Below are 12459 nucleotides of genomic sequence, written 5' to 3'. Positions count from 1 at the left end.
CTATCTTCCTGACAGATTCCCTTTAAAATTTTTCTCTTATACATCCTCATAAAATGTCTTCTTAGGGCTCTCTAGTGACCTGCGAATTTCTTCTCCAAAATGGGGCCAATGTTAACCATCGTGATGTCAAAGGAAGGGGACCATTACATCATGCAACTGTGCTTGGTCATACAGGGTGAGGATCAGAGCTGTAACTTTGGGGTCTCCTGTGTGGAATGTTTCATGCTTTTCATTGAAATTGCCCGATATTGTACCCTAGTAAGAGATAAACCCTGTTTAAATGGGACTTCCTCGCGGCGTGCATGTCTACAAAAATGTCATTCCCCCCTCTCTAATTCACCAGGACCTTTAATAAAAATATTATCTCCTGTCTATCAGAACTTCACTGTAAATTCTGAATTTAGTTACTGTAGAATTATTGGTTCATAAATTTAGTATTTAACCCATTCCCGACATGTACATCACTTGAGGGATCTCATTACATGCACCGTGTTAAGTAGGGTTTCATAGAAGGTAGCTAAAATGTACGATGCGCCACAGTGCAGAATTATTGCAGTATATTGTTCCGAATACAAGCGCTCTATGGGGCTAATTAAAAAAAATGCGAAAAAGGAAAACAAATAGAAAAAACACAGAAAATAATAAAAAATAAAATTACCCCCTCTCTTAATCCATTTAAAAAAAATAACAAATATATTGAGTATCACCAAATTCACAAAAGTCACAATGGCGAACGTCGCTGGACAAAAGAATGAGACTGACAGAATTGTCTTTTTTTTTCCGTTATCATGCCTTCCAATAAAAATAGAATAAAAAGTGACCGAAACTTCACATGTGCCTAAAAATTGTACCATTAAGGCCATGTTCACACAGTGCGTTTTTTACCGCGGAACCGCGGCGGTTTTGCCGCTGCGGTTCCGCGGCTGTTTTCCATGCAGGGTACAGTACACTGTACCCTATGGAAAACAGGACACACTGTGCACATGGTCCGGAAATTGTAAAAAAAAAGACGCGCTGAATAGCTCCCGGAAAAAAGAAGGAGCATGTCAATTCTTTTTCCGGAGCCGCAGCGGTTCTGCACCCATAGACCTCCATTGTGAGGTCCAAACCGCAGTAAAACCCGCAGATCAAAAATATATCTGCGGGTTTTACTGCGGTTTGATGTGCAGAACCGCTGCAGCAGGAAGTGCGGGGAGCGGGCGGAAGTGCGTGGGCGGAGTGTGGCTGCCCCCCCCGTGCTCCGATCCCGCCCCCCCGTGCTCCGATGCCCCCCCCCAGTGCTCCGATGCCCCCCCCCAGTGCTCTGATGCCCCCCCCGTGCCCTAATCTCCCCCCCTTATACTCACCCGGCGTCCCGGTGTCCGTCCGGCCGTCTTCTCCCTGGGCGCCGCCATCTTGCAAAATGGCGGGCGCATGCGCAGTGCGCCCGCCGAATCTGCCGGCCGGCAGATATGGCGGGCGCATGCGCAGTGCGCCCGCCGAATCTGCCGGCCGGCAGATTCGTTCCAAAGTGCATTTTGATCACTGAGATATAACCTATCTCAGTGATCAAAATAAAAAAATAGTAAATGACACCCCCCCCCCTTTGTCACCCCCATAGGTAGGGACAATAAAAAAAATAAAGAATTTTTTTTTTTTTTTTTTTTCACTAAGGTTAGAATAGGGGTAGGGGTAGGGTTAGGGGTAGGGTTAGGGGTAGGGTTAGGGGTAGGGTTAGGGGTAGGGTTAGGGTTAGGGGTAGGGTTAGGGGTAGGGTTAGGGTTAGGGGTAGGGTTAGGGGTAGGGTTAGGGTATTTTCAGCCATTTTAACCCTAAAAAAATTCCTAGAAAACACACAGACTCTGGCTAGAAAACTGCATCAAAAAAACGCATCAAAAAACGCATCAAAAAACGCATCAAAAACGGACCAAAAAAGGACCAAAAAAAGGACCTGCGTTTTCTGCCAAGAGCTGCAGTTTTTTAAAAAAACAGTCAGGAAAAAAAAAGGATGGAAATCCTGAACGTGTGAACATACCCTAAAAACTACAGCTGGGCTAACAAAAAAGAGGAAATGAAAAAAAGTGCAAGAACCCTAGCAAGAACAGTGGAATTGGTTTTTGTTTTTTTTGTTTTCATTTCCCATTTCTACCAGAAAAAGATTTTTTTTTTCCATTTTTTTTTTCCATTTTTTTTTTATAGTACAGTCTATGGTGAACTGAATGCTGTCATTGACAACTACAAATCGTCCCACTGAAAATGTCTCTGTAAACTGCAGCAGTGCATTGTATGTGGCTGGAACAGTCTAGTAATGTATATTGTAATGCTATTTAGGGCAGCTATTGCTAATACTATGTGAAGGAAATGAATTGTAAACGTGTGAATGTCCATAGGAAAAGATAGGGCAACATTACTGCGAAAATGCACTACGGTCCTCCTCAGGGTGACTTTAGTGTACGCTTGTAATTTTCATGCAAAGTATTTGACACCCCTGAAAAGTGTGTGTGTGTGTATATGTGTATATGTGTATATGTGTGTGTATGGCCAACCATTTTTTCTTCTTGTGACATAGAGGAGGAAAGGAGTTGTCCACTAATTTCATATGGCGACCGATCCGTTAGGAAAGGTTATTAACACCATATTCTATTGTCACCAGCTTCAGTGACGAGCAGATGTAAACCATGTACAGATTGGAACACTGTGTCTGTTCTATTGTTACGTGGCTGTTCTCGGGTCTCGCAGCTCGTCTTCTATTGAACAGAGTTGATAAGTGTGGTAGCGGCGTGTCCGTTCCTCAATGATCATATATTGATGACCTAGACTGAGGATAGTTCCTCAGTATACATTTAGTGGAAAATCCCTTTAATACAAAACCAAACCTGTGAAAAATAGAGGAACTTGCAAATTTCAATTTTGTTATTCTTTCGTGATGTGATTTTAGGAACGTCACCAGGTCAAACGTGTCCATTTTTGTTCTTTTCTTTCCTTTTTTTTTTCTTTCTTTACTCCTTATTATGTTTTTTATTTATTTATTTATTTAAATCTGCCATATGGTTCCGGAGACAGGGGCCTTTTTACTTGATGCAAATATTTATAGACTTTACCAAGAGGGCATATCTGACACGACTCTCCGAGGATATGTCTTTAGACTGCTGGGAACTACACCCTCTTGATAAAGACCATAAAAATTAGCACTAAATAAGAGGGGCTGTATATCTTGAACTGTATCATGGATATAAAAAAGGAATACCCAGGGGAGCAGATGGACTAAAATAAGAGCAAAAACTGTTTGCTGTAATGCAAGTCTTGCTCTGACTCTCCATAGCCATACATTGTTAAAGTGACTTCCGGCTCGCACACACATCCTAGAGGGAGCCGGATTAGTTATGTTAGCCAGAAGAGGACTGGAGCTGCGCTGGAAACTGGGGAGGACGGCAATCACTGAGTATACTTGCACTACATATACATTTACATATACATTTACACAGTTTTAGGGAATATTTTGTGAGAATGCTTCATCAAGGTTATTAGTAAAACCATAAAAATGTATGCTACACACAATTCTTGCATTCTTGAAAGTATTTTTGTTCTACACAGGATTGTACTAGGTTAAAAACATTTGTGGGCTGATAATGGAATATAGTGATTAGGACTGTATTCAGACCGGATTATGTATGTATGTGTTTTTACCACCTTCAATTTTCATTTTTATGTTCTACCAGACAAGTCTGCTTATTTTTGAAACGTGGAGCCAATCAACATGCCACCGATGAGGATGGAAAAGATCCGTTAAGCATTGCTGTGGAAGCTGCTAATGCTGATATAGTAACACTGTACGTAATTTCTAGTATTAGTTATTCTCGAGGCTTTACAATTATAAGCTGGTCTGTCACCATTCTACAGAGTCATATTTAAATATAGCATATTATGGTGACTGCTCCGAAGGACTATTAGCCCAAAGGACACAAAAAATATGCACCATTTTGTTAATAGCGTGTAATAAATAATACAGCAGACTCGTAATGATGATTGTTTTCCACCTTCCACAATTCTGGCATATCCCCACCACTGGAATTCACATCTGTCTTGAAAATGGGTCCTTGTTGCACACTTCTGTCTGAAGAAAGGTTCTCAGCTATTTTGGGATTTCTTATAGACAGCAGAGTTTGACAGGGCCCAATTCTTAAGATAGATGCAGGTTCCAGAGGTGGGACTCATGCCTACAACATTGAAGGCATCTACTGCCATAAGGATGGAACTGGTTCGGACAACCTTTAAGGAGACTTCCTCACCATTTGCTGATGACTACTATGTTTACTAGACTTGAGTCCTCAGTGGTTGATAACTTTTAATGGCTAACTGAAAAGATGGTAACAAATTGCAAGCTTTCGAGACTACACAGGTCTCTTCATCAGGCAAAGACTAAAGCAAGTTCTGAAGAATCACATATTTATACACAACATAGCACAGAGAGAAGGAAGGCAATAGATAAGACAAGGGATGTAAAGCAGAATTATCATTATGTGAGAGGGATAGCCATAAATATTGGAACATCCAACCACTGAGGACTCTCACAAATAATTTCCTGTGTTACTATGTTTACTGGCAGACACATTATTGTCGTGAGTCAGTGGTGTTCATTCTGAGATTACAGTGGCTTGATAAAGAATTCATACCCAGTGACGTTTTTTTCATATTACACCAACGTTCGTAAATGTTTGGTTTTTTTTTATTTCGATTTTATGTGATATACCAATAGAAAGCAAGTATTTGTGAAGTATACAGGAAATTATACATGGTTTTCTAAATATTTAAAAATTATAAATCTGAAATTTGTGATGTACATTTGTATTCATCCCCCTGTAGTTTGAAACTATAATTAATAAATTGAGTCCACCTTGATGTAATTTATTCTCAGTATTACTACAGCTGTTCTGTACAGGCCTCAGAAGTTTGTTTGAGAACATAAGGGACCAAACAGTATTCTGTTAGGGTTGGTTCACATTGCGTTAATGCAGCCCGTTCAACACATGCGTTAAATGGGCTGCGTTAACGCAAGTGCCGACTTGCCCTCGCACTAGCGCAGATAGAGCATCTGCCACCCACATCCCAGGGTCCATCACTCAATGACGGTACATCGCTAGCGCACGCCACAAATCTGGCCTTTATGGAAGAGTGGCGAGAAGAAAGCCAGTTTTGAAAGCAAGCCAAAAGAAGTCTCATTTGCAGTTTGCAAAAAGCCATGTACAACACACAGCCAGCATGTAGAAGAAAACTCTCTGGTCAGATGAGATCAAAGTAGAATTTGGGGGGCAAACTGCTATGTGTAGTGGAAAACTAAGACTGCACATCACCTAAAAACACCATCCCCTGCTATTCTTTTAGCAGGGACCGGAAAACTGGTCAGAGTTGATGAGAATATGGATGGAGCTACAGTAAATACAGGGCAATCCTGGAGTAACACCTGTTAAAGGCAGCAAAAGACTTGAGACTGGGGCATTGATTCACCTTTTAGCAGGACAACGACCCTAAACATATTGCCAGAGCTACAATGGAATGGTTTAGATCAAAACATATTCATGTGTGTGAATGGCCCAGTCACAGCCCAGACCTGAATCCCATTGAAAATCAGTTGCAAGACTTAAAGGGAACCTGTCACCTGAATTTGGCAGGCTCTGTTAATGGTCCGATGGGCGGTGTTTTCTGTTTTCATGCACCCCTTCCTTTCCAGCTGGCCGCAATATTGTCTTGAATTTGATTAGATTTCCTTCATAGTACATGCGTGTGCAATGCAATCTCGCCTTGCGCATGCGCAGTATGCTTTGCCTAACTGCGGGCAAAGCCGAAAAGCAATAGGGCGCATGCGCCGGCGCACTATGTCTCGGAACACAGCGAAATACTTCCGGGACATAGTGCGCATGCGCACTAATGCTTTTCGGCTTTGGGCAAAGCATACTGCTCGTGTGCAAGGCGAGATTGCATTGCGCATGTGTTTACTACGGAGGAAACCTAATCAAATTCAAGACAATATTGCAGCCAGCGGGAAAGGAAGGGGTGCATGAAAGAACAGAAAACACCGCCCCCCATCGGACCGGTAACAGAGCCCGCCAAATTCAGGTGACAGAGTCCCTTTAAGCATTGACTCAGAATGGCTAAATACGAATTTGCAATTTTCGGATTTATATTTTTAAAATTATAAAATCATGTATCATAGTAACATAGTAACATAGTAACATAGTTAGTAAGGCCGAAAAAAGACATTTGTCCATCCAGTTCAGCCTATATTCCATCATAATAAATACCCAGATCTACGTCCTTCTACAGAACCTAATAATTGTATGATACAATATTGTTCTGCTCCAGGAAGACATCCAGGCCTCTCTTGAACCCCTCGACTGAGTTCGCCATCACCACCTCCTCAGGCAAGCAATTCCAGATTCTCACTGCCCTAACAGTAAAGAATCCTCTTCTATGTTGGTGGAAAAACCTTCTCTCCTCCAGACGCAAAGAATGCCCCCTTGTGCCCGTCACCTTCCTTGGTATAAACAGATCCTCAGCGAGATATTTGTATTGTCCCCTTATATACTTATACATGGTTATTAGATCGCCCCTCAGTCGTCTTTTTTCTAGACTAAATAATCCTAATTTCGCTAATCTATCTGGGTATTGTAGTTCTCCCATCCCCTTTATTAATTTTGTTGCCCTCCTTTGTACTCTCTCTAGTTCCATTATATCCTTCCTGAGCACCGGTGCCCAAAACTGGACACAGTACTCCATGTGCGGTCTAACTAGGGATTTGTACAGAGGCAGTATAATGCTCTCATCATGTGTATCCAGACCTCTTTTAATGCACCCCATGATCCTGTTTGCCTTGGCAGCTGCTGCCTGGCACTGGCTGCTCCAGGTAAGTTTATCATTAACTAGGATCCCCAAGTCCTTCTCCCTGTCAGATTTACCCAGTGGTTTCCCGTTCAGTGTGTAATGGTGATATTGATTCCCTCTTCCCATGTGTATAACCTTACATTTATCATTGTTAAACCTCATCTGCCACCTTTCAGCCCAAGTTTCCAACTTATCCAGATCCATCTGTAGCAGAATACTATCTTCTCTTGTATTAACTGCTTTACATAGTTTTGTATCATCTGCAAATATCGATATTTTACTGTGTAAACCTTCTACCAGATCATTAATGAATATGTTGAAGAGAACAGGTCCCAATACTGACCCCTGCGGTACCCCACTGGTCACAGCGACCCAGTTAGAGACTATACCATTTATAACCACCCTCTGCTTTCTATCACTAAGCCAGTTACTAACCCATTTACACACATTTTCCCCCAGACCAAGCATTCTCATTTTGTGTACCAACCTCTTGTGCGGCACGGTATCAAACGCTTTGGAAAAATCGAGATATACCACGTCCAATGACTCACCGTGGTCCAGTCTATAGCTTACCTCTTCATAAAAACTGATTAGATTGGTTTGACAGGAGCGATTTCTCATAAACCCATGCTGATATGGAGTTAAAGAGTTATTCTCATTGAGATAATCCAGAATAACATCCCTCAGAAACCCTTCAAATATTTTACCAACAATAGAGGTTAGACTTACTGGCCTATAATTTCCAGGTTCACTTTTAGAGCCCTTTTTGAATATTGGCACCACATTTGCTATGCGCCAGTCCTGCGGAACAGACCCTGTCGCTATAGAGTCACTAAAAATAAGAAATAATGGTTTATCTATTACATTACTTAGTTCTCTTAGTACTCGTGGGTGTATGCCATCCGGACCCGGAGATTTATCTATTTTAATCTTATTTAGCCGGTTTCGCACCTCTTCTTGGGTTAGATTGGTGACCCTTAATATAGGGTTTTCATTGTTTCTTGGGATTTCACCTAGCATTTCATTTTCCACCGTGAATACCGTGGAGAAGAAGGTGTTTAATATGTTAGCTTTTTCCTCGTCATCTACAACCATTCTTTCCTCACTATTTTTTAAGGGGCCTACATTTTCAGTTTTTATTCTTTTACTATTGATATAGTTGAAGAACAGTTTGGGATTAGTTTTACTCTCCTTAGCAATGTGCTTCTCTGTTTCCTTTTTGGCAGCTTTAATTAGTTTTTTAGATAAAGTATTTTTCTCCCTATAGTTTTTTAGAGCTTCAATGGTGCCATCCTGCTTTAGTAGTGCAAATGCTTTCTTTTTACTGTTAATTGCCTGTCTTACTTCTTTGTTTAGCCACATTGGGTTTTTCCTATTTCTAGTCCTTTTATTCCCACAAGGTATAAACCGCTTACACTGCCTATTTAGGATGTTCTTAAACATTTCCCATTTATTATCTGTATTCTCATTTCTGAGGATATTGTCCCAGTCTACCAGATTAAGGGCATCTCTAAGCTGTTCAAACTTTGCCTTCCTAAAGTTCAATGTTTTTGTGACTCCCTGACAAGTCCCCCTAGTGAAAGACAGGTGAAACTGCACAATATTGTGGTCGCTATTTCCTAAATGCCCGACCACCTGCAGATTTGTTATTCTGTCAGGTCTATTAGATAGTATTAGGTCTAAAAGTGCTGCTCCTCTGGTTGGATTCTGCACCAATCGTCTCCTTTACACTTCACAAATACTACTTAGTGCTGGTATATCACATAAAATCCCAATAAAATACATTTAAATAGTGGGTGTAATGTGAGAAAAATTAGGAAACGTTCACAGGATATGATAAATACTTTTTTAAGGCTCTGTATAGTGGACTGATCACTGAGTCCTCTGTATACGTTGTGTTGTTTAATAGTAGAGCACAACCATCACTATAAAATGTTGCGTTTAAACGACCAGCTTATTGTGTTGACCAATTTACTTTAACTATTATTTACTTAAAGGCCATTAAAAGCCTGTCAGCTACAAGAAACTCTGTTTACCTATAGATAGAGTGGTAACATGCAGGTAAATAGTGATTTTAATCATGCTAGGCTGGTTTACTGGAAGAGCGGCTGCAGGAAGAACCTTAAGTTACATTCTCCCTGCAGCCGCTCACTTCCTGTCATCGTGGCAGTGCAAAGAGCTGTTAGTCATCACTTATTCTACAAGACTTGTGCACTGATCACTCCCAATCTTATTGATTGACATCCTGCTCTGCTGTGTACTTGTGCAGAGCAAGGTTGTCTGTCGACGTCTGAAAGCAAGCCGCTGCAGGGAGAATATAACTTTGTTTTCTCCCTGTAGCCACCTTCCAGTAAACGAACCTAGCATGACTGCTATTTACTTGGCAGATTACCACTATATCCGCAGGTAATAGCATTTTTGCAGCTGACGGGTTCTCATTAAAGTAATGAGTTGATATGTTACATTGTGTTGTTGTGATACAGGAAGATGAAATATAACCATGTCTGTGCAAGGAAAATTTCCCAAAATTAATTATTGATTTTTATGTAAAAGTTATCTACTTTTGAAAGAATTATTACACTGAAAATTAGACTAGAAATCCTAGCACAGCCAGGGCCAAGCAAAATGTACATCTTCAGTAAATCATGCTGACAGTATAGCTCTCTCTTAAGTATTTAATTGACTTTTTGACCTCCTGTTTTCTAGATTGCGCTTGGCGCGTATGAATGAAGAGATGCGGGAATCGGAAGGTCTTTACGGACAACCAGGTCAATATTCCACCAACAGCCACACAGAAATGCAATATAGAAAGTGCATGCAAGAGTTTATTAGCCTGCAGCTTGGTCATCCTGAGTCTTTAGGGAGGAAGATGAACAGCAACTCGTCTGATTAATGGAATTTATATGCACATATTATGTCGTCTGCTTTTAGGATGAGATGATGTTTTCATACTTCACTGAATTAGTCGCCTTATTTTCTTAGATGCTATAAAAATTGTTCTCTGTAAGGTGCACATCTTATCCACATAACCTTAAATGCTGCAATATGTTTTCTTCCCTGTCTTATCTTAATAATTTTTATGTCAATGTAATAGCGACCATAGAGGTTTTAGATTGGTAGATCAACAAAGAGAGGACTGAGAAATTGGAGTAACAATAAACCACCAATAAGGCTAGAACAACATTGAAAAATTTCATAAAAACAGTTACGGTACCATTAATAACATAATGTGTCAAATAAGAAGGAAAAAGAGCGAGGAGCAACAAGTAGATCCTCAACTGTATCAAGCAGCACTCAAGGTGCATAGTACCTATACAGACCATCTCTGATCACCATTCATAGTGGCAACGCTCAATGGCTGTAAACAAGGGGGTGAAGCAGAGAGGGGATTGTAGGTAGTTAACTTACCCATAATAGGGGAGGATCGAGATGGCCCACCAGCACAGCCCCTGAAGTGAATATTATTTATCGTTAACCAATACTCATCTCGTTGCTTACCTTTTCAGCTGCTTTACTACTCGCCATCCCGCCCCTTTCGAATGTCGCACACCGCATCTCCAGCCTCTTCACTTTAGGGCAAGAATTTTGGCCGTGTTGTGGCCTTATTCCATCTTTTGAAGTTTGCTTGCATTTAGGAATATAGGTTGTGATACCATAAGCTGAGAGTGAAAGGAAACCTGTCAGTCGATTGATGCAGTATGAATAAGAGCCTAAATGCATGATTGCAGCCAGGTATATTTTCTTCTAAACACTCCAGTGTTTTATAGAAATTTATAGTTTGAAGTTCCAGCTGGGGACTGTAGGGAGAGAAGATATAGTCTGGTGCCACTACCAAATAGCTTGTCGCAGTGCTACTCCAGGTGATTCATTAAACTTCAACAGTGGTGAAAAACGCCAGACATTTTAGAGAACACCATACCTATCTCCAATCACTCAGCCAGGCCCGGATTGAGTGATAAGTTCCCTTCAATGTGGCTAGGATAACATCATAGCGTTTTCTGCTCCTCTGGTGTAGCCATGTAAAGCGTGGAAGAATTAACCTGCAGATATGAGGGACGAAGTAATCCTATTGCTGTGTGTGTGTGTATATATATGTATATATATGTATATATATATGTATATATATGTGTATATATATATATATATATATATATATATATATATATATATATATATATATATATATATATATACATATATATATATATATATATACATATTAAATAAGAGTATACTCGGGTCTACTGAACAGGAGGACGACTTGGGTATTCTGGTTACAAGTAAGCTGAGCAGCAGTACTCAGTGTCAAGCAGCAGCCGCAAAAGCAAACAAGATTTTAGGATGTATGACGAGAGATCCAATCCTGCGATCCCAAAGTATTATTTCCCCTTTATAAATCACTGGTGAGGCCACATCTAGAATATGGGATCCAGTTTTGGGCTTCACATTTAAAAAAGGACATTCAGAAATTAGAGTCAGTTCAAAGACAGGCAACTAGATTATTACAAGAGATGGAATGCCTCTCATATGATGAAAGGTTGGAGAAGTTGGGCTTGTTTAGCTTAAGGTACCTTCACACACAACGATATCGTTAACGATATCGTTGCAACATCACGCTTTTTTGTGACGTAGCAACGATCTCGCTAACGATCTCCTTGTGTGACAGCGACCAACGATCAGGCCCCTGTTGGGAGATCGTTGGTCGTGGGGAATGAGCCGGACCTTTTTTTTTTTTGGTCGCTGATCACCCCGCTGTCATCGCTAGATCGGTGTGTGTGACGCCGATCTAGCGATGTGTTCACCTGTAACCAGGGTAAATATCGGGTTACTAAGTGCAGGGCCGCGCTTAGTAACCCGATATTTACCCTGGTTACCATTGTAAAAGTTAAAAAAAAACAAACAAAAAAAAAACACTACATACTTACATTCCGATGTCTGTCACGTCCCCCGGGGTCAGCTTCCCTGCACTGTGTCAGCGCCGGCCGGCCGTAAAGCAGTCACCGCTCTGCTTTACGGCCGGTGCTTACACAGTGCAGGGAAGCTGACGCCGGGGGACGTGACAGACATCGGAATGTAAGTATGTAGTGTTTTTTTTTTACTTTTACAATGGTAACCAGGGTAAATATAGGGTTACTAAGCGCGGCCCTGCACCGATGTTTACCCTGGTTGCCCGGGGACTTCGGCATCGTTGAAGACAGTTTCAACGATGCCGAAGTCTTTCCCCTGATCGTTGGTCGCTGGAGAGAGCTGTCTGTGTGACAGCTCCTCAGCGACCACACAACGACTTACCAACGATCACGGCCAGGTCGTATCGCTGGTCGTGATCGTTGGTAAATCGTTTAGTGTAACGGTACCTTTAGAAGAAAGACGCCTCAAAGGAGATCTCATTTACATGTATATGTGTGGCCAGTACAAAGGACTGGCGCATGAATTATTCCTTCCAAAGACTGTACTGAGGACTAGGGGACACTCATTGAAAAACGGCGATTCCGTCAGCTAAAGGGTTCTTTACAGTTACAGCAGTCAGACTGTGGAATGTCGACCACAAAAGGTAGTAATGGCAGACACTATAACAGCTTTTAAAAATGGGCTGGATGATTT

The 12459-nt window shown here is 41.2% G+C and overlaps 1 protein-coding gene across 2 annotated transcripts in view; it reads left to right on the top strand.

The window, feature by feature from the left end:
- ACAP2 (ArfGAP with coiled-coil, ankyrin repeat and PH domains 2) overlaps positions 1-12459 on the top strand; it is a 152544-nt gene that overhangs the window by 133844 nt on the left and 6241 nt on the right. For both annotated transcript variants that reach the window (XM_069727191.1, XM_069727189.1), the window contains 3 exons: positions 66-175; positions 3699-3809; positions 9565-9626. In XM_069727191.1, the coding sequence (XP_069583292.1) occupies positions 66-175; positions 3699-3809; positions 9565-9626 (283 nt within the window). The remainder of the gene's footprint in view (positions 1-65; positions 176-3698; positions 3810-9564; positions 9627-12459) is intronic.

The sequence above is a fragment of the Ranitomeya imitator genome, chromosome 5 (assembly GCF_032444005.1).
Source record: "Ranitomeya imitator isolate aRanImi1 chromosome 5, aRanImi1.pri, whole genome shotgun sequence".
In the NCBI taxonomy this organism is placed as follows: Eukaryota; Metazoa; Chordata; class Amphibia; order Anura; family Dendrobatidae; genus Ranitomeya; species Ranitomeya imitator.
The sequence above is the reverse complement of the archived record's forward strand: the minus strand, read 5'-3'. Positions and strand labels throughout refer to the sequence as shown.